The 25,146-nt window shown below is 39.1% G+C and overlaps 1 protein-coding gene across 7 annotated transcripts in view; it reads left to right on the top strand.

Moving 5' to 3' along the window:
- SLC27A6 (solute carrier family 27 member 6) overlaps positions 1 to 24,181 on the top strand; it is an 89,921-nt gene extending 65,740 nt beyond the window's left edge. The window contains exons 10-13 of one of the 7 annotated variants that reach the window (XM_087862332.1): positions 2 to 5,941; positions 8,627 to 9,327; positions 19,439 to 19,478; positions 22,081 to 24,181. In XM_087862332.1, the coding sequence (XP_087718458.1) occupies positions 2 to 178 (177 nt within the window). In that variant the 3' untranslated portion in view covers positions 179 to 5,941; positions 8,627 to 9,327; positions 19,439 to 19,478; positions 22,081 to 24,181. Of the gene's footprint in view, position 1; positions 5,942 to 8,626 lie in introns of all 7 variants that reach the window. The other 6 variants (XM_087862330.1, XM_087862331.1, XM_087862328.1 and 3 more) reach the window with 6 other exon arrangements.
- The last annotated feature ends 965 nt before the right edge of the window (positions 24,182 to 25,146 follow it).

Below are 25,146 nucleotides of genomic sequence, written 5' to 3'. Positions count from 1 at the left end.
GGAGAAGATGGAAACAACAGGCACATTCAAACTACAGAAGTTTCAATTGGCGGAAGAAGGATTTAGTCCATTGAAAATTTCTGACCCACTTTATTTCATGGACAACTTGAAAAAATCATATGTTCCACTGACCAAAGAACTTTATAATCAAATATTGTTAGGGGAGGTCAAACTTTAAGATTTTTTACACGTGGGATTTTCGTATGTTTTCGTAGGAGTGGTGAGAGGACAGTGTGTGATTCTTTAACATGAGATGGGGGGAGGGAATGGATATTAACTCACGTATGCTGTGTTTTCTTAATATGCAACAGCTTTTCTTTAAGTAGGAACTTTCATTTGTTTTAGTCCATAACAAACTTTAGTTGATTATTTGTTTTACCTATCTGGGGGTTCAGTGCATATTATATGCTTTAATCATAAAGATTCTAAATAATCAATAAATGGTTAACAATTTAGAAGCCTAGTACAAAGGTACTTTTTACTATTTCAAGTTTCTGGTTTTGAATAAATGGTTAAATTTTGCTCAAATGTTTTGTTTTTATGTGCCCCTGTCCTATAACTCAATAAAATCATCTTCATTCATATGTGTTTTGAGGTTTCGTTCTGATGTTTTAACTAAACTTCCAGTCCAAGGAAGCTGACTGACTTCATGCATGCATTCTTATCTCCCTTATTGAACTCACACTCCGATGATAGAAGAAATATAGAAGCGTGATACAGCAAAGCAAGAAAACCGGTAAGCCCAAAACATTCAGGAATTTTTGGAAGATACATAAATGGGATCAAATTAATGATAAAACCTAACAGAGCTGTAGAAACCGCTAATGATACAGAGAAAGAATGGACTAGAATGTAACGTAGGTATTAACACCAAGATCAGAGGCAGAAAAGACTTTGAGTGTGAGCAGGTTTGCTGTTGTTAACAGAAATGTATTGCAAGTACAATGCAATACACACAATTGTACTTCTTTTAGTCTGAAAGCAACAGGCTCCAAAGTTTGCTTCAAGCTGGAACCACATGAATGACTCTCTCAGCAAAGTGAGCTCCTTCCACAAGAGGGGTTGTGGAGCTGGGCTTAAGAAGTGGAGCGAATCCCAGCAGAAAGCTCCTTTGCCCATAAACCTAGCTCCCGGTACAAGGAGAAGGAAAGTTGGCTTTGTCTTCTGTTAAAAAGCTTATTTTGGGGGCGCCTGGGTGGCTCAGTTGATTAAGCATCTGCCTTCTGCTCACGTCCTGATCCCAGGGTCCTGGGATCCAGCCCCACATCGGGCTCCCTGCTCAGCAGGGTGTCTACTTCTCCCTCTCCCCCTGCTCATCCTTTCTCTCTCTCTCTCTCTTCCTCTCTCTCTCTCTATCTCACTTGCTCATTCTCTCTCTCAAATAAAGTCTTTTTAAAAAAATTTAACTTTGGTTGGAAGAGAAGTTGCAGATACTATAGTTCCTTCTTATCATTATTAGGAAAACAAGTGTTACAAAGTTAAAATAGTTTTTAAATGTAAAGGTTAAGCATAAGTAGCATAGAAATGTCAAACTTTAGGATTAAAAAAAATGACAAATGTAATCAATTTTGCAAAAATCAAAAATTTTAAAGGAAAAAATTTCTTAAGAATGAATTAAATAAGTCTAAGCATATCCATTCTCCCGTTATATATATGAGAATGGATGAATGATCTTTATTAAAAACTATTAAGTGAATGAATAAATTGGCACTTAATTTTTATATTGGTGATTTGGTATTCTTTACCTTTCCCATTAAAAATCTCTTTTGCCTTTATGTACATAGTTTTAATTTATGGGTGCTCTTTACTGCAATAAATCTGAATGAACATTTTACTACTAAGTCATAACTTTTTAAATCTTTAGATATGAGAAGATGATGGTGAATTTAGCATACGTATCTCACTCCCTTACCTGCACATTTCCTGTCAAATCCATTACAGTAAAAGACAAAATATGATGAAGACAATAATCCCCTAAAAGATGGGCGGGGGGGCGGGGGGAGGGAACAAGAGAGTCTATCTTCAGTGGATAAAACATTGACAGAAATTCCTGGAAAATAGGAAACACATAATACCAGGTTATCTAAGAAATAGTAGATGGATGGAGGGAAAAAAGCCTCACACTTATGCCACTGAAAACTGCTTCAAAGGCAAAAGAAACTCCAACCACATTGAAAACACATCTAAAGACCAAGGTCAGCCCTCTGTGTAATTAATTAGGGTAATTAATTGTAGAAAATTGAGATAATGAGTTTCTCTGCCTTTCCCTTGATTATAGAAAATTTTCATCAGCGCACAAAATAACTCATGACATAAAAGAAAGAAATCAAAAATAAGACACTATGACATTCAAAACTCCTTTAAGACAAAAGACACTAAAGATTAAAGTTTTTAAAGTGCTAGAAACTAAGACAAAATATCTAGAAACTTGGAGAAGGAAGTCGCCCTTATGTATTATATATCAAGAACATTTGCAAAAAAAAAAAAGAAGAAGAAGAAAAGAAAAGAAAAGAAAAGAAAAGAAAAGAAAAGAAAAGGAAAGAAAGAAAAAGGCAAAAGGAAGAGGAGAATATGAAAATGGAATTCCTACCAAGATCCAAATTTACTAGGACAAAAGCAGGGAGCAAGGTTTAATGATTTTTATTTCTAAGAAATGAAATCCTTAAGAAAATGTAGAAAAGAGAGGTTCTAGAAGAATGGGCTTCTGCCTAGAGTAGAAAGTCTCGTCTTAGAGTCACAGAGACCTATGAGAAGCGATGAGGCTATTTCAGAAACAGAATGGTTCCCACGACTCTGACTTTAGCAGGAAATTAGTGAGAAGGACATTTGGCTTCTGGAGAGCTAGGCGCTAGAAATAGGGGCATCTCAGTGGCTAACTCCATGGATCTTTGACTGGGAGCCAAATAAAACTGACTTTTCCAGAGACAACTGCATGGTGGAGTAACCCAATACCCACCTCCTCTCCAGTATCCACAGCACACTCTCAAGAATGTAGACGAAAATTTGAGGGAAATGATAGAGGAGAAGCCAAAATTGATTGAAATTAAGTGCTGCCATCTTGCCCTTCAATATGGAAATGAGATTGATTCTGGTCCAAACTGAAATTTAATTCCTTATCTTTTAATTCTTGATATGGAAGAAAAATTGCAATAAAGGATCTCTACAGACACTCAGAGAATTGTCCATTGATTGTGCTTCTTAGGGTCTTCTAGTATGATTCGTGAAGCAATTGTCTTAGAATTGGCAGATATTTTACTTCTTTCTACCTGTTCATGAATTAGAGCTGGAATAGAAAGAGCAGCCCAGGGGTTACTTTGGCTTCTGCGTGCATGATGGTTGGGAACAAGGGACCCATACCAGTAATGGGTGGGTCAAAGATAGAGGTATGCTGACGTCGAGGTGCCAGACTTGGGAATGGAATTAGGTAAGCCATTTGCTATCTTTTTTTACTAGGACTCTTTGTGCCATTTCTTGAATGTATGATTATCTATAAGTGAACATCTGGGCCAAAAAAAAAAATGCCATTTTCTATAGACCTATGTTTTATAAATTGTGAATGACATAATGGAAAATTAAAGCAAATTGTCCATATATTAAGAGCTGCAGTATTGAGACTAGACATTATATTTTCATGCAAGTGAGCTACAAATAGTGAAGATAATATGTGACGGCTTCCGCCAAAAAGGCAATAACATAATGAACAAATTTCTGTCAGAGTGAGTTTAGCGAACAAAAAGGCAATTCTTTCTTGATGTTGTCAAGAAAACCAATAAGGGAAAAATGTAAACTAATTGGTTTATATCAAAGATAACAGTTGAACCTACTACCATAAATCCCACATAAATCCAATATTTTGGTGATTGTTAGGCAAGCTGAACTATTATGTTTAGAAAGGAAGTCTGTGAGTGGTTACTCGTTTTTGATCTGCATCAAAATACCTTATTTTGCTATTTAATTACCTTCGTACACTATTTAAACCAAGAAGACAACATTGTTTGAAGCTATTAGGATCTGTGTGGTATGAAAACATGAAAGGACATTTGTATCAAATGGGGTTTTGTAGTAAAAGGAATTAATTTTTTCTCTGGGAAATGGGGGAAGTTCTGTATACAAAAAGAACAAAGCATTAATACAGATTTCTCATATGTTTTTCTCAGACTTTAGTCATTCACACTAGACTGAGAAAAGACTGTGGGCAATAACCCATAGATAATCCCAGTCTTATCAAAGAAAAATGCATCAGACAAATGCCAATTGAGAACACTCTACAAAACAGCTGACTAGCACTCCTCAAAGCCATCAAGGTCAGTAAAACCCGGGAGGTGTATATGCTTGCGTCTATGGTTGGAATCTAAAATATTGGACAATTTTAAGAAAATTATTGGTTTTGTGTAGGAGAGATATCAGACTAGCGTATTCTATAAACTCTATAGAATAGTGAATAATCTCTCTTATTATTAATCTGTAGTGGTTGGTCTTGGTTTTCCCTTTAACGGTGGCTTGTTAAGAATGGAGAACAGCCTCATCTTCTCATTAATGAGGCACCAGGGCAACTTTTCAGGGGGTTCCTGGGAACGTCCTTCCTTACTTTTAACAGAGAGCAATGGAAAGCCAGACTCTCCAGCCAGATGTGAATGAGGAATCATGTTCCCCTGAATGTTGACAGCAGCTGTATTACAATTACACGGAGCTTGAGCTAAGGGGAAGAAAACGAACACATACAGAAACGTGGAGTTGAGCACTGCAGAAAAACAGAGCAAAATCCCAAATTGGACCACTCAAGCAATTTGTTCTTCATCTGGACTTTTAGTTGTGGGAGGCAATGAAATCCCTTTAGTTCAAGTGGGGTACCTGTTACCTGTCATTGAAAGTATCCTGATGTGCTATGTACTAGGAAACACATCAGGGACTTCAGGAAGCCGCTCAATTCGAAGGTAAGTCAAGCACAAAGTCTGACATTACTAGCAGTAGTAGTAAGCCAAAACCAGAAGGGGGAACGGATAATAAAATTACAAGTGGCTATTATTATGAAGAAATAATTTATAAGAACAAATTTTGTCACGCTTACCTTATGTAAAAGATAATTTATTTTTTTATTGAGAGAGAGAGAACGCACACGCACACCCGTGGGGGAAGGGGCAGAGAGAGTGGGAGAGAAAGAGAATCTTAAGCAGACCCCATGCCCGGTGTGGAGCCTGACTCAGGGCTCAATCTCATGACGCTGAGATTATGACCTGAGTCGAAATCAAGAGTGGGACGTTTAACTGACTGAGCCACCCAGACACCCCTGTAAAAGATGCTTTAAGAAATGGATTAAATAAGCTTTCAAATGCCAAAAGAGATTGCATAAGTAAGGCTATCTCTATATTGGTTGGCTGCTCTCTGGGTATTGGTAGCTGGCAGCCTATTTCCCAAGTGCCGGGATCGTCTGGGGTCAGCCTGTGGCCAGGGAGACACATGCTCAGGTTGCCCGTTTCATATCACTCCTCCTGTGGAATCATAGCATTTCATTCTCCATAGAACTAAGTGGATTATTTTCTTATACAGGAGATTATAAGGCACTAATGAGCTGGTGCCTGGATTCTTTCCTTGCTATTACATAGAATAAAATTTGCATCATGCTTGGAAAAATACAGTTGTCTAGAAAAACACACGCATTACTTTAGTAACAGTACAAAAATATAAATTTAAGTAAAACAGACAATGGCCTTTCATATTTGACGATATCCGACGTTTAGGATTGAAAGTCTTCAAGAAGAGGGGTAGAAGATGAGGACAAATTCTCTGTATTTTTTTTTTCCTGAAGTTAAAAAATATATATATTTAAGACTTTATTTTTCTTAGGTAATCTCTACCCCCAACGTGGGACCTGAACCTACGACCCCTGAGATCAAGAGTTACATGATCCGCTGACTGAGCCAGCCAGGTGCCCTTCCTAAAGGTAAAAATTTTGTAACTACCTTGTGACCCAAAGAGAACTTGTAACGATGTGAGTGAATTCTTTTCTGCCCAGCACATTTCATTCCTCACTGCATTTTAAAAATCTCAAATTTCACTTCTATCAGGAAAAATTAGTAACTAAAATGACACAAACATTGTAAAGCTGGTTAATTAACCAGCACTTTTCTCCCTCTCCCCTGAGTAGGTAAGTTCCTATTCTAGCCTGGATTTCAGTCTCTGGTCCTACTCCCTCTTAAGTAGAGCTATTTTCACGTCAAAACTCCTGTAATTTCAAGAATAGTGTCAGCGCTTCCCCTCCAGATATTCACTCTGACATTTGTCCTTTTTCTTGTCTTTATAAGTTTGAGGCTGAGACTCTGCGCATGTGTATCCACCTCTTAGCCATCCCAGGAACGAGGCTTTCCCCCCTTCCCCTTCCCTCCTCACCCCCCTCCCACCCAGCTAGGGCAAGGGGCAGCCTTTGCTCAGAATTGGCCTGTTATTACAGCACACCACAGAGCAAACAAGTCAATTCCTAGCTTCTCAGCTTCAGAAGTGTAAGTCAGGCAGAGCCACTGTTTCCTGTCTCCGGAGATAGAATTCGAGTTCACCAAACTAGAAGGCCTGGGGGAGGAAGGGAGAGCTGGAGGCGAAAACAGAAGGTTTCAATATTGGTGTGATTCCCAGAGAATGCGCCTTGCACCCTGGCTGATGTCTGAGGCCAAATGCCAGGAAGGAGAAGAACAGCAGAAATCCTAATTAGAGCAGTGGGTGGTGGGGGCGGGGGTATTCTGAAGCCCAGTTCAAGTCAAGTCCTGGGAGTCAGCACCACCTCAAGGGCCCCTTTATCCAACATGGCGTGGTGTGGGTAGGAATTGTCTCTGGCGTGTCTAGGCAAAAGTGGTCTGAGATGGCCTGAGAGAATCCTTGTGCCAGCATGGTTTGGGAGCCCAGCCAAGTATTTTTCCAAGCCTTTTAGAGGGGCATTGTAGTAATGAAAGAGTTGGGACGAAAAGCTTCAAAGTGGGGGAGGAAGCTCACATGCCAGTCATATGCCACTGGCCTGACCTGCAGACCGGATGAGAAATGGGATGAAGGACAGGCCAGCCGATGGCCCCCTCATGGGAACAAAGGGACCAAGGCCTGCTTTCCCTTCTGGTGCACCTGGCTTGGCAGCCTGATACACTCTTCAGTCACCATTCACACTTTTCTGGGTTTTTCCCCCCACATTTACTTCTTTTTTTTTTTTTTTAAGATTTTATTTATTTATTTGACAGAGAGAGAGACAGCCAGCGAGAGAGGGAACACAAGCAGGGGGAGTGGGAGAGGAAGAAGCAGGCTCATAGTGGAAGAGCCTGATGTGGGGCTCGATCCCATAACGCCGGGATCACGCCCTGAGCCGAAGGCAGAAGCTTAACCGCTGTGCCACCCAGGCGCCCCCCACATTCACTTCTTTGAAGAAGAAGAATTGATTACTTCTTGGTCATAAAACTTGTAACACAAATAGCATCTGCCTACTTATGCATCAAATCGGGATTTTAAAAATATGTGTCTATCCCGAATACAATAATGCAACAGGAATCTGAGTCTGTGGAAAAGGCTGAGACAATTTAGGGCATCATGGATATAATCCCTTGTTTACAAGATTTTTATAACACTGCCTTTGCTACTCTTACTCTTTGCAGCTTAAAATTCCAATATATTAAATGTTTAGCTAAACATAATGATAGAATGTAAATTTTGTCCAGGATTATACTGTGGTTCGTACTGAGAGACGTTCATGAGAAATAAGAGCAACCAACAGTAAAAGAAAAACAATGTTCAAATGTTGCAGGTGGTGATGTTTATTATTTTTTTCCTTTTGTAACGGGTTGGTTCCGCTTAGCATAGTATCTTCCAAATTCATCCACGTTGTAATATGTGTCAGAATTTCCTTCGTTTTTTAAATTTTATTGTAATTCCAGTCTAGTTAACAGAAAGTGTTAGAAGTTAACAGAAAGTGTTAGTTTCAGGTGTACAACAGAGTGATTCAGCAAGTCTGTGTATCGCTCCTCGCTCGTCAAGGGGTGCTCTCAATCTCCACCCCCTTCAGCAGACGGTGATGTTGAACCGAACATTTTGGAAAGCAGATGGTGTAACACTGTAATATGCATGATGCAACGGATAATTAAAAAAAAAAAAACAGTTTTAAATACACTTTTGCTAATAAAACTGCATGAACAGATATAATAATTCAGAAACAAGTTTGTTATACCAATATTTTATTGAGTTTAAAAGTTAGGCCTTTTCTTGTAACTGAATTTTGATTTTTTTTTTAACCCAGGTTTCCTGAGCCTAAGATTTTTAAAAACAAGGACATAGTAACGGTACAAAGTGGATGTTACGTGCATTGTCTAGAACTGTCTCTGCCACATAGATGCTTTAAAAGCAACTTTTTTTGAATGAATGATTATCTCCTTTTCTAAATATTATACTGCTGTTAATTCAGCTTAAGATCACTTTATCTTGAAAACCCATATTGAACGTGGAGTCAACTAAAACACTTTATTTTTGACAATGTTTCAGTGAAATCATGTCTTTCTTACTGCATTCCATGGTTTTCTATACTTGACACAGGAATTTTTGATTGATTACATCATGTGTTTTAATATAAGCTAATTTGTTCTTTTTCTATTTTTTTTTTCAGTTGGTCTCAAAATAGAGTCTTTTGACCATGTTTCCACGATGCTTAAGTTCTAGAAAACTAGAAGCAACATTATTAATTTGTGTATATAAATATCTAAGTTTAAAAGTTTTCTACAATCCATGGAGTGGCCATTGGAGTCCTACCCACTTCCTTACTAGTAGTAAGTTCAAAATGCTTAACTGAAATCCACGGTTATTATTAATTTTACTTGACTGATGTTGAAAATAATGATAATCAACCAAGAGCTAGAATGTACTGGAGGGATATGCTCCGGTAGACAGAAGAGTGTCTCCCACACACACACCCTAGGATCTATGTTCTAACTCCCAGAACCTGTGAATGTGTTTCCTTAACAAAAGGGACTTTATGGAAATCAAGTTAAAGATATTGAGATGGGACGAGCATCCGTCACCATGATTCAGGTGGGCCCAGTATAATCACAGAGGCCGTACAAAGGGATAGAGGAAAGGAGGGGCCTTGGAATGAAGGCCTGGAGATATGAAGATGAAAACAGAGAGATCTGAGGAAGCTAGGCTCCTGGCTTTGAGGACAGAGGCAGGTGCCCCCGGCGAGAGAATCCAAGTGGCCTCTTGAAGCTGACAAAGGCAAGAAAACAGATTCTCTGTCCCAGAGCCTCCAAAGGAATGCAACTTTGCCGACACTCTGATGTTAGAACTCCTCACCACCGGAGCTGGAAGAGAGTAAGTTTGTGTTGTTTTAAAGCTGCCGAGTTTGTGGTAATTTTTCACAACAGCTAAAATGAATACAGTTCTTGCACAAAAGAAGATTGAGGTAAAGACACAGACTGTGTCTGTGGGGGCCTAGCCCCTCCTGACTCTGAAATCCTCCCGGAAGTGGCCTTTCGTATCCTAGGGTTGTGAGACAGCTTGTTCAGCAGGAGGGGATCAACCTGAAACCCTCAGAGCAGGAGGCTCTGAATCTGGAGGATATAGATCTCTCAGGAGGCATTGAACTGCCCCCCCCCCCAACAAATTGGGTATATTTACTTGGGGAAAATATCCATAGCTTTCCTCAGTTTCTCCAAGTAACTTCAGGACCTAAAAAACTTTAAGAAGCACTACAATGATTTACTGTTGGCCTAATTTTACGAAGTAAACTGTGAAATTGCCCACTGTCATTAAGATTGCAATCGTATGAAGATATGAAAGAAATTGATGAGTGACTACTAATTCTGAGCGATTTCCACCCTGATCAGGCGTCCGCGCTGAGAACACTCTACAAATGGGGAATGTGTTCATTTAACCTCGTTCTTTGGCTCCCGTCGGCTTTGCGTTGGTAACCAGGGTAATTTTGGATTTGTGAGCAGGCCTTTCACTTTGGTAGCCACCGAACTTAATATGTTCTCACTTCATTCTCACGTGAGCCCCTGAGGGTCAGAAAGCGCCTCTCCAGGCATCTGACTAATCAGGAGTGACCTGGGATTCCGGTGCAGGCCGGAATTTTCACTGAATCGGAGCAGCAGTATGATGGGGAAGGGTTTCTTAAGAACCACACTAAGAAGAGGGTATTTTGAGCAGCTACCTACAGGTAGGCAGGGGCTCTCAGCTATGGTCTGGGACCACATCACCTGGGGGCTTGTTAGAACTATAATCCCCTAGCTCCACTCCATTCTCCCCCTCAGTACCAACCTTACTGAAACTCTGGGGCCAGGGCCCAGCCACCTGTGTTTTAATGAGCCTTGTAGGCATTTTTAATGCCAAAACTGGAAAATCCTGTCCTGAAGTACAAAATCCCTTATCTGCCTACAGAGTGGCTTGCATTGATTTTGTATTCAAGAAACAATTTTTAAATCATGGGTTAGTTTTCCATCATGAGGAGGGGAAGGAGGAAAGGCAAAGCAAGTTAATGGGACAAGGAGATATTACTTTGATTGTTCCCCCCTTTTCTCTCCTTAAAAGATAATATGAACACAATCCCTTACTTACCACTTGTGGCCACAAATAACTATTTCTTTTTAGGTAGCTAGCTCTTAGGTGGCTAAAAAGCCCTGGGATTCAGTGAGAAAGCCTCGAGGGGTTTATGAGCCTCTTGGGCATTTTTCCTGTGATTAGATCTTTATCATCAGGTCAGTAGTTCAGCCTTAGCTAATCTCCTGCAGTTTGGACAGCTAAGCTTATAAAAATCAAGCATATCAAGGTCAAATTAGATTAAAGCAAAATGCGTTGGCTGGGAGTGGCTTTGGGCAAACACCAATGGTCACAGCAATCTAATTTAAAAATTTCTTACCCCTCCTAACTTGACATATTCACTTAACTTCTGCATGACCTTTCGTAGTTTTAATGTTCAACCAGTTGGCCTACATCTAGGCTCCCCCCATGACAAATGTTAAGTAGGGAACGATGCTGTGACAACAGATGTAAACCAGGCAAACAGGGATGTATGAGTTCTAGCTAAATCCCAGAGGCCGATATAAATAGATTACCAGGTGCAATGAATTGTGGTGAATGCTTCAAAAACTCGTTCCTCAGCTCTTATTTTCCATCATATTTTTAGGCCTGTCCTCCCCTTTGACTTCTGCCATCCCAGATACTCACCCTGTCCTGACCACTGGCATTTTCTTTGGTTGATGGACTGAATGTCCTTGAAGCTCAAGGGCAGCCTTACTGCTGAGAACATAGCCTTTATGGAACACCAGCAATTCCCTTCCATCCCATAATTGTCATTCAAGCTCAGTCTTGAATGCAAGATTTTTAATTAAAATATTCTTGTTGGATTTGTTCACAATATCATTTATCTTACTTAAAGTCCTTATTATGTGGATGACGATTACAAATTGTCTTATTTCTCTTAATTACATCCTTTGTATTAAAAATCGGCTTCAACTGAGTTTTCAGAGTGGAGCTTAATCAATGTATCTTGCATAGTTTAAGGTCTGATCATGCATCATCTACACAACTGAGCTTCTCTAGACACATTCACATCTGTATCTTCATTAAGCAACTTGGCTTACCCTCAGCGGTTCAAAATGTCCTTCTGTTTTATGACCAACCACTTACCACTACTTTCCATCAAGACTTCTCTTTCTCACTTATTTTTTTCACCATCATTTGTGTGCTTTTGCTCCTCTATTTATCCTACTAGTCCCCTAGGTCTTTCTGATCTTTCCATTTACTCTTGCTGGAGGGGAAAAAAAAAAGAGAGAGAGAGAGCCCTCCCCTCAAACTTGAACCCCTTCATAGATACCATTCCATCACAATGTAGACAAAGTTCTTGAAACTCTACTATGCCTTAGTTATTTCTACTTTCTTACTTCCTTTGCATCTTAACTCACTGAAATCTTATTTATTTAAAGATTTGTTCATTTATTTTAGAGAGAGACAGAATGCATGCAAGTGAGCACAAGTGGGGGAGAGGCAGAGGGAGACGAAAAGAACCTCAAGCAGACTCCCCACTGAGCAGGGGGCGGGGGCGGTGGTGTGGGGCTGGATCTCAGACCCTGAGATCTTGACCTAAGCTGAAACCAAGAGTCTGATGCTTAACCGACTGAGCGATCCAGGCGCCCCCTGCAATCTTATTTTTGATGCCATAATGATGTCAATTTGCTCTCTAAATGTCCTTAATAATCAACCTATTGTTAAATCCAATGGCTTTTTGCTATTTTTGCTTAGACTCATGGGCTTCATTTGATATCTTTGGGTGTTTATTTCCTTTTAAAACTCTTAAATCTCTTGATTTCTAGGATATTGTTTTCTCTGGGTTCTCTTCCGTTTCATCTCAAAGTCCTTTGCCCCTGTTTTTAATCCAATTTCTTAAATTTGATGCGTCTTAGAATTTCAACCTGCTGTATTTCTGATCACAGTAAACTGCACCATTATCCATTGACCCAGTGAGTCAGATCAGAAACTTTTGTCTGATTAGAGGCAAAAATTACTCCTTTGCTTCTCCCATGATAAGGTTTAAAAATACATCTCTTAACTATATCCCTGTGCTAGTTACCCTTCCCCCATACCCTTCTCAACCTTGGTAATTCATACTCACTATTCGACAGTCATCAGGGTCCTTGTCTTTACCAAGAAATCTTCCCTAGTCCCAGAAACAGTTTCTGAACAGAACTGCATTAAACAAAGCTTGAAGTACTAAAGTAAGTCTGTCTATCTCCGGCCAATTGACTGCACATTTACCATTCACAGTAAGAAAAGCAACTGAATTGAGTTATTTAAGACTAATTGCCGTTTAAGTTCTGGTGGCTGTCTCTTAGAGCCTGTTAACTGGCCATACCATCTGGCATTGTTTTCGTTATCGAGCATAAGCAAGCATAAAGCTATGAAAATGAGATGGGAGAAATACTCACATGAACCCCCGATTCGACGTTGTTTACATGCTAGATAAACTATCAGTTCTTCTAGAGCTGCTCCAGAGAGCTGTAGTAGGTCCTAGAAAAATGGAATTTGTCTTCTGCACATATTCCCCTGTATTTCTGTCCTTCCTTTTAGTTCCTGGTGCCCCGGTCTCTCGAGTGTCTTCCAGATTATAAATATTGGAAGATCACTTGCCCCATGTCTGTAATATTATATCTATTATTACTATGTTTTTCCCTAGAATTAGCTAAGCTGAAGAAAGTTGATGTTAAATATGCTTGCATGAAACTTAGATCTATTTGAATCTGATGGAATTGGGTACTAGGGCAATGCATACAATTAATCTGTTAAACCCTTAACCTATAAATATGAAATACAATTTAATGATTAAACTCCGAGATTTCTGACTTTTAATGAGATTTTATGCTGTTTATATTAAAACCCTTATTTTTCATAAGTTTAAGAAATGAAGAGGGGCATCTGGATGGCTCAGTCGGTTAAGTGTCTGCCTTCAGCTCCGGTTGTGATCCCAGGGTCCTGGGATGGAGCCCCGCATCGGGCTCCCTGCTCAACAGGGAGTAGGCTTCTCCTTCTTCTTCTCCCCACTCATGCTTTCTCACTCATGTTCTCTCTGTAATAAATAAATAAATAAATTTTTTTTAAAAAAGAAATGAAGAGACCATTTATTTTTTTTTTTAATATTTTATTTATTTATTCGACAGAGATAGAGACAGCCAGCGAGAGAGGGAACACAAGCAGGGGGAGTGGGAGAGGAAGAAGCAGGCTCATAGTGGAAGAGCCTGATGTGGGGCTCGATCCCATAACGCCGGGATCACGCCCTGAGCCAAAGGCAGACGCTTAACCGCTGTGCCACCCAGGCGCCCCATGAAGAGACCATTTAAACTAGATTAGAAAGGTGAAACGACAGCCCCTCTGCATGTAAAAAAGTCATAATAAGAGTGGAATTATCTTTACTGGTAGTGGCAAACTAGGTAATTAAGACCACTTTTCCCACTGAGAAATAGAAAACTTGCATCAAATATGTCACAAAAAAATTTACTTGAAGTTATCAGGATCCTAACAAGGTAGTAAAACGTCACTGGATGAGAAGACAGAAATGCAGACAATTGAGCCTTGACTGAAAAGCAGAGAAATGTCAAATCCATTCAGGGCTGCTTTGGCCCAAGGGTCTTTGGTTAACCTAGCAGTGGTGTCAGGGAAGCTCATCCCCACTATTGAAAGAGTTTGGGGGATAGGGGAGACACCAGTGGTGGGGACCCTTCCATACCTACAGGCTTTAGATGAGGGCTCAAAGGATGGCACTGCAGGAGTCAGGGTGGACTAGGAATGAGTTGGCTCCTGAAGACGCCATAGCTTGAAGCATCTGAGAGCTTCTGAAACAGCCCGATCCTAGCACTTACTGTATTTACATGTGGTGTAATTTGTAACTAATATCCACAGTGTGTGAGTTAAAACCTTTTTATATAATTTGCTTCTTTGTTGTTCGATTTTCCACTTCTGTGAATTCTTTAACCATTTTCTCACTTATTTGCCTCTAACTTAAATTTTATCTTGATCTGAATTTGGTCTTCTCAAATCTATGAACTGAAGTCTTTAATCAGTTTCGGGAAATTCTTAGTTGTTACCACTTCAAATATGCGTTCTCTCTCATTCTTTGTTTCTCTTTTTTCCTTCTGGGACTTAAATGGATGTTAGGTCTTTTGGAAAAAAAACAACTCAATCAAACTGATAAAAAAGGAGGTTGTAAATCTGAATATTCTTCTAACTATTAAGTAAATAAAATCTGTATTAAAGATTTATTCTATAGCTAAAATAATTAAGATATTATCATGGTATCACAAAGGTAAAGAAATAAAACAAGGACCAGAACTGGGAACCGGAAAACACACCCGTGTCCATGTGGTCATTTGACTTGTGGAAAAGTAGCCCTGGAGAGTGGTGGGGGAAATGACAATGATTTCCAAATACTTTGTTGTGAAAACTGGATATCCACATGGGAAAGTAATGAAACTTCTTTCAACATCCTGCCACAAACAAAAACCAATTACAAAATCATTTGCAAATTTAAATGTGAAAATAAAAACTATGATGTTTTCAGAAGATGAGAGAATATGAACTTGTGACACGTAAAAATTTAAGGAGAACCAAACACTAACTATAAAGAAGATTAATGTCTCTAATTCAATGAGATTAAGACCTATGTTTCTCTAAACTGATCATTAAGAAGATAAAAATTTAAGCCACAGTATGAGAAAACATTTGTTTTCTCATTTGAGAAACATACATACACAGAGCACTCAGTTTTTATTGAAATAATATATTATGTAAATGCCTAGAGTAGCAAAAATCTAAAACGCTATGTTAGAAAATAAACTTATTTCTGCATTTCACTGTTTATATGCATGAATATTTTTATGATAAAATCATGACGTACATGCAATTTTGGATTATTTCATTGTAACATAAATGTTTTGATTTTCTACATTATTTTTGAAGTATAGATATAAAGTATCATTTACATATAATAAAAGTTGGAACTAATATATATCAATATTTTAAAGAGAAGGAAGTTTTATTGGCACAAATGTGGCATAAGTGCAGGACACATGGAAAATACCCAATAAATTAGTCTCTATTACTTAATATGTTTTATGGTTTCCATTACAAAAATTGGATAGATTAAAATGAATTAAGTATTAGAAAAGCTTTCATATTTGAAACTTTGTGATAGCCTTTAGTGAGATTAACATTTCTGAGGAAAAGACTTGACGTTTAAATTAAATTTAGTCCATCTTATTTTGAAAGTAGCAAAGTCCATAGTAATTAAATAACAGAAACATTAAAAAAATGAAATTATAATATATGAAAAATATTTTCAACTGTGAGACAGACATTTCACTTATTTAAAATTCCAGAAAAACATGAACATAAAATTCATAGATTTCAAGCTGTAATTTGATTCCTGCTTGAAGCTCATCATGAAATACTGTAGTTAATAAATGTATTTAAACATCAAAATTATTAGATACAATGTAATATTAGGTTCAGGAGAACTAGATTCTATTCCATATTCTGCCACCTTAAAGTTTTGTGATGTCGGATACATTTAACTTCTCTGTGACTAAGTATCCTTTATTATATGAAGACATTTACATGACAAAGTTTACAGTTTTAATTTATATTACATTTTATATATTTGTGTACATGATTTCTGCATGTGTCCATCACACATACAGGAATATATAAATGCATAAATGATGAGGCATTCCTCTACTTCAAATTCCTCTTTGAAATTTTGTATTTATTGCTTTGTCATCCACATAAAGTTTATCTTAGCAAGAACAGTCTACACAGAGGAAGAAATGTTTTCACTACAGAAGAGGTGATTTTATTTTTAAGTTTTTATTTATTTATTTAAATAAATACCCAACATAGGGTTCAAACTCACAACCCATGGATCAAAAGTCACATGCTCTTCTGACTGAGCCAGCCAGGTGCCCCGTGATTTGATTTTAGTAATAGTTAGTAATAACCAACTAGTTGGGTTGCGTTAGCTTTGGTAACTGTGTTAGGTCCTGCTTTCTGAATGCAAGAATATATAAGCCATCATACCTTGCTATTTTAAAATAACTCTTAATAATTAAAATCTTGATGACTACCAACATTAACACAGATAGAATCACCAAATGATACAGTTAAGAGGCACGCTCTGATGCTGTAAGATTCAGGACCCATGATTCTGCCTTTCTAACAACTTCCCAGATGATACCCCCTGCTGCTAGTGCTCAGGTCACGCTTGGACACAAAGGGTGAGCTTCCTCGACTGACTTCTATTAAAAGTTCCCCAGGCTTTTTTTTTTTTTTCCAATTGCTTATTCCCTTTGGTGTGTGGCATTCTGCACTTCTCCCCACGTTATTAACTCAGGGTGTTATCCCTCTGGAAATATCCTCTACATATTAAAAAATAGCCACCCCCTCCCCTGCAAAAATACCCCCATATGCTCTCATTTTGAATTTACTTTTCAACCAATTGTCCTGTCAGCTACTGAAACATCTGTAATATGAAAGTTTTCCATCCTTATTAAAAATATCCTTTTGCTTTTTATAGCTCTATCTTTGGAAGTGTAGAACTCAGTTGGGACCAAACAGACCAGATGCTAGAAGCACGGATATTAGACTCCAGTCTAAATGAGCTCAGGGGCTGCAGACTACATGGACGGGAAGAAAGTGAGGTGGAAATAGAAGAGAAATGCATTTGCTAAAGGAGTCCTGGAGTTTAAATTCAATCACCCACAAGGGAATTTAATTTTGCACGTCCAGACGCTGACAGACAAGCCTGGGGTAAAAGTAAACTGTGTCCCAAACCTGTGTCTATCCATCTTTGTACATGCTGATGGTTTTATTTTATCGTATTAATTTGGCCAAGTAGAGTAGTGGAAGCTCATTGTATCTGTCTCTTCCACGTATGACCCTAAACCTAGCTCTGGGTGGAAGAAATGCCAGACAGCCTCCTGATCCTGCTTGTTGGTAAGATTCACAGGAAGCACGCTAAACTAGCAATTTTCCGTAGTTCTTCACTGTTTGAACCGGACTTTTATTGCTTCCAGCCCTAGCATAATTACCTGTTTCTGTTGTACTAATGTATGAGGCCTGTGTGTGTCTGTGTGTTGGAAGGGGTTTACTGGTTCTTTCATTGATAGTTCTCCATTTCAAGAGTAGTCACGTCCAAACTTGTGGTAGATACAAAGAATATAATACAAAGGTCCAAGATGTTGAGCTTTCTTTTTAAAATTTAACTTCAATTCAGTTAACGTATAGTGTGTTATTAGTTTCAGAAGTAGAATTTAGTGATTCATCAGTTGCATATAACACCCAGTGCTCATTCCATCAAGTGCCCTCCTTAATTCCTATCCCCCAGTTACCCCCCCCCCCCCGCTCCAGCAACCCTCAGTTTGTTTCCTATAGTTAAGAGGCTCTTATGGTTTGTTTCCCTCTCTGGTTTCATCTTATTTTACTTCTCCTTCCCTTCTCCTATGTTCACCTGTTTTGTTTCTTAAATTCCACATATGATTGAAATCATATGGTATTTGTCTTTCTCTGACTTACTATTAGCATAATACCCTATAGTTCTACCCACGTCATCGCAAATGGCAAGATTTCATCCTTTCTGATGGCTGCGTAATATTCCACTGTATATGTATACCATGTCTTCTTTATCCATTCATGTGTCTATGGACATCTGGGCTCTGCATAGTTTGGCTATTGTGGACATTGCTGCTATAAACATTGGGGTGCAGGTGCCCCTTCCAATCACCATGTTTGTATCCTTTGGGTAAATACCTAGTAGTGCAGTAGCTGGGTCGTAGGGTAGCTCTATATTTAACTTTCTGAGGACCATCCATACCATCTTCCAGAGTGACTGCACCAGCTTGCATTCCCACCAACAGTGTAAGGGTTCCCCTTCCAAGATGTTGAGCTTAATGCCATTATAACAGCACTCTAACCAGTCTGCAGGGGTAACTTGCTTCAAGTTAACATGGTCCTTCCTTGCTGACCTAAGTCCCTTGATCAGTAGCAGACAGGCCACTGACCTTGAGGAGTGAAGGACCAAAACTTTCCCAGGCTACAGAGGCCAGCAAGTCTGTTTGAAGCTGCCTCAGCTTTTTGATTAGCCTAGCCTTTACTTTTGCAAAATGTTTTTCTTTTTTCAGGTCATGCAAATGATTTTACTAACCTGCCTTTGTGTATCTATAGATATTGTCCTCCTGAAAGAACAGAGTATTCCTACACATCTTTAGCCAAGAACTGGACCTGCTCACATGAACCCCGGGGGGCTGAGATAACATTTGCAGCTGGCACCATCCAGTCTGCACATAATCAAGAAATGTTGCAGACCACTGCACTCCCTTCACTGATTAACTGCCCTAAACCCCTTTCAGAACTCCTGGACCAGGCATAAACCTCAGAGTTGGCTCTTGGACAAGAGTCTGCCTTCTCCCCAGGTGGCTGGCCGCCTAAGTAAAGCTCAAATTCCTTTCCAATCAAAACTTTTTCTTGAGTATTGGCCTTTTGAGTGATAGACAGCCAAACTTGGGGTTTGATAATACCATGACTGAGTGGGATTTTGGGGTTGTCTTTCTTGGAGTAGGGTAGATGTGTTCTCTTTTTGGGACTAGCGACTGAACCGATTGAACCAACATTTTTTTTTTTAAGATTTTATTTATCTGAGAGAGAGAGAGAGCACAAGCTGAGGGTGGGGGGCAGAGGGAGAGGGAGAAGCAGGCTCCTGATGGAGCAGGAAGGCTGACTCAGGACTTGATCCCAGAACCCTGGGATCACTCCCCAAGCTGAAGGCAGATACTTAACCGACTGAGCCACCCAGGTGCCCCTGAACCAATGTTTGATAACCAAAATGGTGGTCTTTGTTAGTCATATGCTGTTTACCAAGTGTTCCCCATTCCTTTACTTCCAGGCTGGCGTGGAAGATATATCAATTCCTGTTGAAGTTATAGGTAGGCATGGAATCTGCTGTGGACAGTCAAGTGTGATCAGAAATGGTGTATATCAATTTTGGGAAGAAATTCTGATGATCACAGAAGCTTCTACCTCTTGAGGAATATTGGGCAGAGCCCTCTCTGACCCACAGTGAACATGAACATAAGCAAGAAAAAATTTTATTTGGTTAAGCCATCATCATTAGAGACAATTTGTTACTACAGATAATCTAGCACCTATTCTGTCTAAGGTAGACTTTAGCTCACTCAGTCTCTGTCCTTCTACTCTTTTCTGATTCTTTCTTGCTTTTTCTCTCATCGCTCCCCTACCTCCCTCAAGCTTTAGTGCTTTTTTTCAGTCCATACTCCTTAAATTGCGATGGACAGGTAGTCTTTTTCAGAGTCCCTCGAGAGTCAACACATTAAGTAGCCACCAGTGTCTATTCTTGAAGCATCAACTCTGGTAAATGCCATACTACTCAAATGGAATTCATACTGACAATATAAATTATCTCTGTATCATCTAGAAATGACTCACATTAGCTAATGACTGGCCTTCCAAGTACTGGCCATATGTTTTTGTTGTAAATACTATTAGCTGATGGGCTGTAGCCATTATCTAAATTAGCAGATATTTAAGCCTGGATGAGCAGTATGAAAACCCCTGACAGTTGGCAGAATGTTTGGACTCTGTTGTCTTTAGCTGCAGGGAAGGGTGAACTACAAGAGGATCACTGGCTTGTCTTCCTTTGATCCCTGTGGAATATGCATTTGTCCCCAGAAATCCCTTTAGTGAACCACATATGTTATTCACAATAAAAACAACTGGAAAAGAAATATAATTTTCCACCAGAGTTATCAAACACTAGTTTGATTTTTAAGTTTGTGAAACAATACATCTCGCCACAATATAGGCCGTGACATTTGGGGTGCTTATACCGTAAAATGGTTTAGTTTTGAGAATATATACATAGAGAACCGTACAGATGAGTAAGTAAAGGATTATCGCAAATAGCAAAAAAACTGAGGTAAAAGTTGAAATCTAAATGCCTAAGAAGAATATGAAAAATGTTTACCCTCATAAATCATCAGTGAAAGGAAAACTAAAGCCACAGAGACATATTCTTAAATATGTCATAGTGGGGAAAAAAAGAAGTCAGAAAGAATTGAGGAAAAGGTATGAAAAATGGAACCTCTTATATTCCTAATAGAATATAAAATAGCTACGAACCAATTTGGCAATATTTAATAAATTTCAGTATGATTGCACACTTTAACCTATAAATTTCACTTCTAATTGTATACCTTAGGGAATCGAGCACACACGTTCACAGGGAGCATATAAAAGAATGTTCACTGCAATATTTCTTAGAGATAGCACAAAACTGGAAATCTTTAGTTATTTATGGTGAATGAATGAATAGATAGTATTATACTCATCCAATGAAAGACTATGGAACTTTAAATGAACTGGATCTATAGACTAAATGTGGAAATATATTGGACACATAATATTACATGAAAAGATAAATCAAAGATGGATTCCATTTATGCAATTTAAAAAATTCCAAATTATCATATATTTTTATGTAAACATACGTCCATGGTCAGAATCAAATACGTGATCAGGAAGGACATACACCAACTCAAGAAAAATTTTCCCTCAGATGAAGAGAGGCATATCAGGAGGGATTGTAAAAGGGATTTCAAATACATCTATAGCATTTTATTACTTTGAAGAAGTCTTAACATAAGAAACAGCAAAAATAAGAAAACAGTAAAAGTCACTAAAAATTCAAAAACAAAGTCAAAACCAAAAAAAAAAAGAAAAGATAGATAACATGGATTAAAATTTCATTGCATTTTGTATTTTTTACCTAGCTCAGAGTATTTTAACCTAATTAAATTCATATTCCTTAAAAATGTCTCCTGCTTTAAAATTCTTATATTTTGTATACATTTTGTATTGTACTTTGTAGACTTTGCACCACTTCTAAAGAACTGTAGTCTATTGTATTGAATGCATGTGCTGTGGTTAACTCACTGATACATTTAGATTATTTTGGTTCAACAGGAGTAACTGTCATAACTATGTTGGTATATAAAACTTTAAAATAGCAATTATAATAATGGTAGCTATTTATTAAATGATTACTGTGGAACAAATACTTGAGTAAGTGCTTTGAATACAATATCCCATTTAATCTTCACCAAATCCCCTTGAGAAAGAATTTATCCAAACTATAAAATGAGATAACTTTTAAATTCCACAAGGGGCCCAGCTTCTGAGGGCCAGAGCAAGCATTCAAACTTGAATCAACCTGTAGGTCCATGATGCTTGTATATGCTCTGTATTTGGGGCTATACTCCCACTACACTCTGCTTTTGGCATTATATTCAGGCTGGCTTCTTTGGAAAGCATGATGTGGCAGACATTCTTAGTTCTTCAACAAAAAATCAATTCCTTTTGTTCCTGAGCATGTAGGCTAGACTGTGTTCTTGGTCTCTCTTATGGTTGTCTGATGGGTTTCACCAGTGGATGTGAGGGGAAGTGATGTCTGTCACTTTTGCATTAAAACTGGAAGTGAATGTGTCTTCTCCATGCTCTCTCTTCTCTTAGTTCTGCCACATGCAGATGATGAAGACCAGGGGGATGGCAACGCCTTAGAAGGGAGGAGCTTGGTCTCTGAATCACTATTGAAGAAAGCCACTCAACTAGGGCTATCACGTGAGTGAGAAATAAACCTCTATTGTCTTTAAACCAATTTACATGCTTGAGTCTCTCAGCCATAGCATCTCAACCTATACCGACTTACACAATAGAATTCATAGATCAAAGATAATGAATAATTTCAAGGTTCTTGATAGATGATGGCAACTTGCTTTTTAAAAAACTTATATTAATTAACATGCTCACCAGAAGTGTATGAGGGACTGTCTTATTTCATCTGCCAACATATAATATTTTTAAAAATACTTTTATTATTTGATGTGGTGTTATTTTTTGAATACATCTTTCCAATATTCTGTAGATGAGTAATGTGGTGTCCCAGCCCTGGTGGGATAGCTTAAGGCTATAAACTGAGGAGCATGTTGGTTCTGCTAGTTTGGTCAAGGGAGAATGAGATATACATGGAAAGGAATAAACTTCAGGACAAGTGACCTGACCCTAAGAGTATAGTGATATGAAGAACGATGAAAATTATTTTCGTGAAACTCTGAGTGTCTGGGGGAGAAAAATAAAAATGAACTAGTTGAAAGGGTACTATAAAGAATGTAGACTCGGGAAAGGATAAACACAGAGCTTTCTGGAAGAGTCTCCAGAACAGGCATATAGAAATGGACTACTTGATTAAAACAGCCTGACCTGAGCAAGAAGCAGAGATGGGTAAGTTTAAGATTTCAAATGGCAGAGCCTTTAGTGCTCTGTAGTCTAAAGGTTACAAATTGCCTAAGTTTGATGCCAAAGGATTTCCCATCTAGAGAACCCTGTCCTGAAATAGAGGGGTTGTAGAAGAATCTTTAAGCTGGGATTTGGGGGGCACAGGAGTCTAGCGAGTTGTTCTAGAAGCATCTGTCTTAACAATTAAAAATGATGAGGGCCTCCTAGGTGGCTCAGTTGGGTAGGCGTCTGCCTTTGGCTCAGGTCATGATCCCAGGGTCCTGGGATCTAGGCTGGCTTCAGGCTCCCGGCTCAGCAGGGAGTCCCCTTCTCCCTCTACCTGCCCCCCTTCTCCTGTGCTCTCTCACTATCTCTCTCTCAAATAAATAAATAAAATCTTTAAAAAAAAAGTAATAAGGAGAATAATAAGGAATATCCAGCTTTCTTACTGCTTACTGCCAACTTAAACATGGTACTTTTTGATGGATCGGTTAAAAGTCCATTCATTCAGTCTACAGTTTATCCAGCACACTTTTCTCACATTACTCTAAAAGCCCTGCACGTACAGTGATTGTGTATGTATGAAATGATAAAGTACATGACAGAACAAAGAGTCCTGCCAAGGAGAAGAAAGTGGGGAAATTCCATAAGCTGGGAGGACTGCCTATAAAGGAGAAACCTCTTTACATTTGACTTCGATCTTCACACACTCAGCCTAGGGAATTCTTCTATAGAAACTATTTTTTCATTTAATTACAGTGGCAGCTAGTTTTTCAGGTCACAAGCCTGGGTTCAAATCCAGACACTGCCACTCCATGGCTATTTGATCTTGGATAAGTTGTATGACCTCTCTGTGTCTCACTTTCATCAAGAAATGGGGATAATCACAATACTTACCTCAATGGCTATGTGATTAAGTGAGTCCTATGTATAAAATATTGCGGTAGGCTGAGTCATGGCTCCATTATCTGGTCCTAATCCCTGGGACCCATCCATGTCACCTTCCATGGTAAAAAGGGTCTTTGCAAATGTGACTAAGTTAAGGACCTTAAGATGGGGAGATTATCCAGATGTACCCTAAATGTGATTATATGTATCCATGTAAGAAGGAGGCAGAGGGGGGGCGCCTGGGTGGCACAGCGGTTAAGCGTCTGCCTTCGGCTCAGGGCGTGATCCCGGCGATCCGGGATCGAGCCCCACATCAGGCTCCTCCGCTATGAGCCTGCTTCTTCCTCTCCCACTCCCCCTGCTTGTGTTCCCTCTCTCGCTGGCTGTCTCTATCTCTGTTGAATAAATAAATAAAATCTTTAAAAAAAAAAAAAAAGGAGGCAGAGGGAAATCTGACCACATGCAGACATAGAAGAAGGTGATACGTTGACGTAGACAGGGATTGAAGTGATGTGACCAAAAACCAAGGGATGCCAACAGCCATCAAAAGCTGGACGAAGCGAGGGACAGATTCTTCTAGAATCTCCAGAGGTAGCCCAGGCCTGTTGACATCCTACCATCCCTAACTTCAGCCCAGGGATACTGACCTCAGATTTCTGACCTGTCAAACTATAAGCAAATAAACTTGTGTTGTTTGTGGTAATTTTGTTACAGTAGCCACAGGAAACAAAAACAAATACTTAGACCTGAGCTTATAACATACTAAGCATTATAAAAGTATTGGCTATTAGTATTCCAAGAAAATAGCCACAACTTCATATGCTGGAGTCCCGAACATTGGACAGCTCAAGGACTTTTTTTTTTTAAGATTTTATTTATTTGACAGAGAGAGAGACAGCTAGTGAGAGAGGGAACACAAGCAGGGGGAGTGGGAGAGGAAGAAGCAGGCTCCCAGCAGAGCAGGGAGCCCAATGTGGGGCTTGATCCCATGACCCTGGGATCATGCCCTGGGTCTAAGGCAGACGCTTAATGACTGAGCCACCCAGGCGCCCCAGCTCAAGGACTATTAACTCTCTCTGTTCAAGGAATTTGTGTTTACTTGAGTACTGACAGTGTTTCCAGATAGAAGCTTATTCTGAAGAGGTAAGTGAAAAGAACATGCCATGTGGCAGCCCCTGTCCCACCAGCAGACATTTTAATCAGATGCAACAAGGGTGAGGGACCTGGGTAGCCTTCGAGGGAAGCAGTGGCCACATTTCCAAGCCTTCCCCTTCCACTTAATTAAGAAGGTGTTCTACTTCTGTTCCAGGCAGTAAAATCACCTGGAAGGGCATAGCTTGTATTTATCAAGGCCTTGAAAACATTCCTGAGCAGTATCTGGCGCTGAAAGTGTGCTTCCCAAAGAATAAGAAATGC

The sequence above is a fragment of the Ursus americanus genome, chromosome 5 (genome assembly GCF_024610735.1).
Source record: "Ursus americanus isolate L20-20 chromosome 5, mUrsAme1.1.p, whole genome shotgun sequence".
NCBI lineage: Eukaryota > Metazoa > Chordata > Mammalia > Carnivora > Ursidae > Ursus > Ursus americanus.
This window is presented reverse-complemented; position numbering and strand designations above follow the sequence as displayed.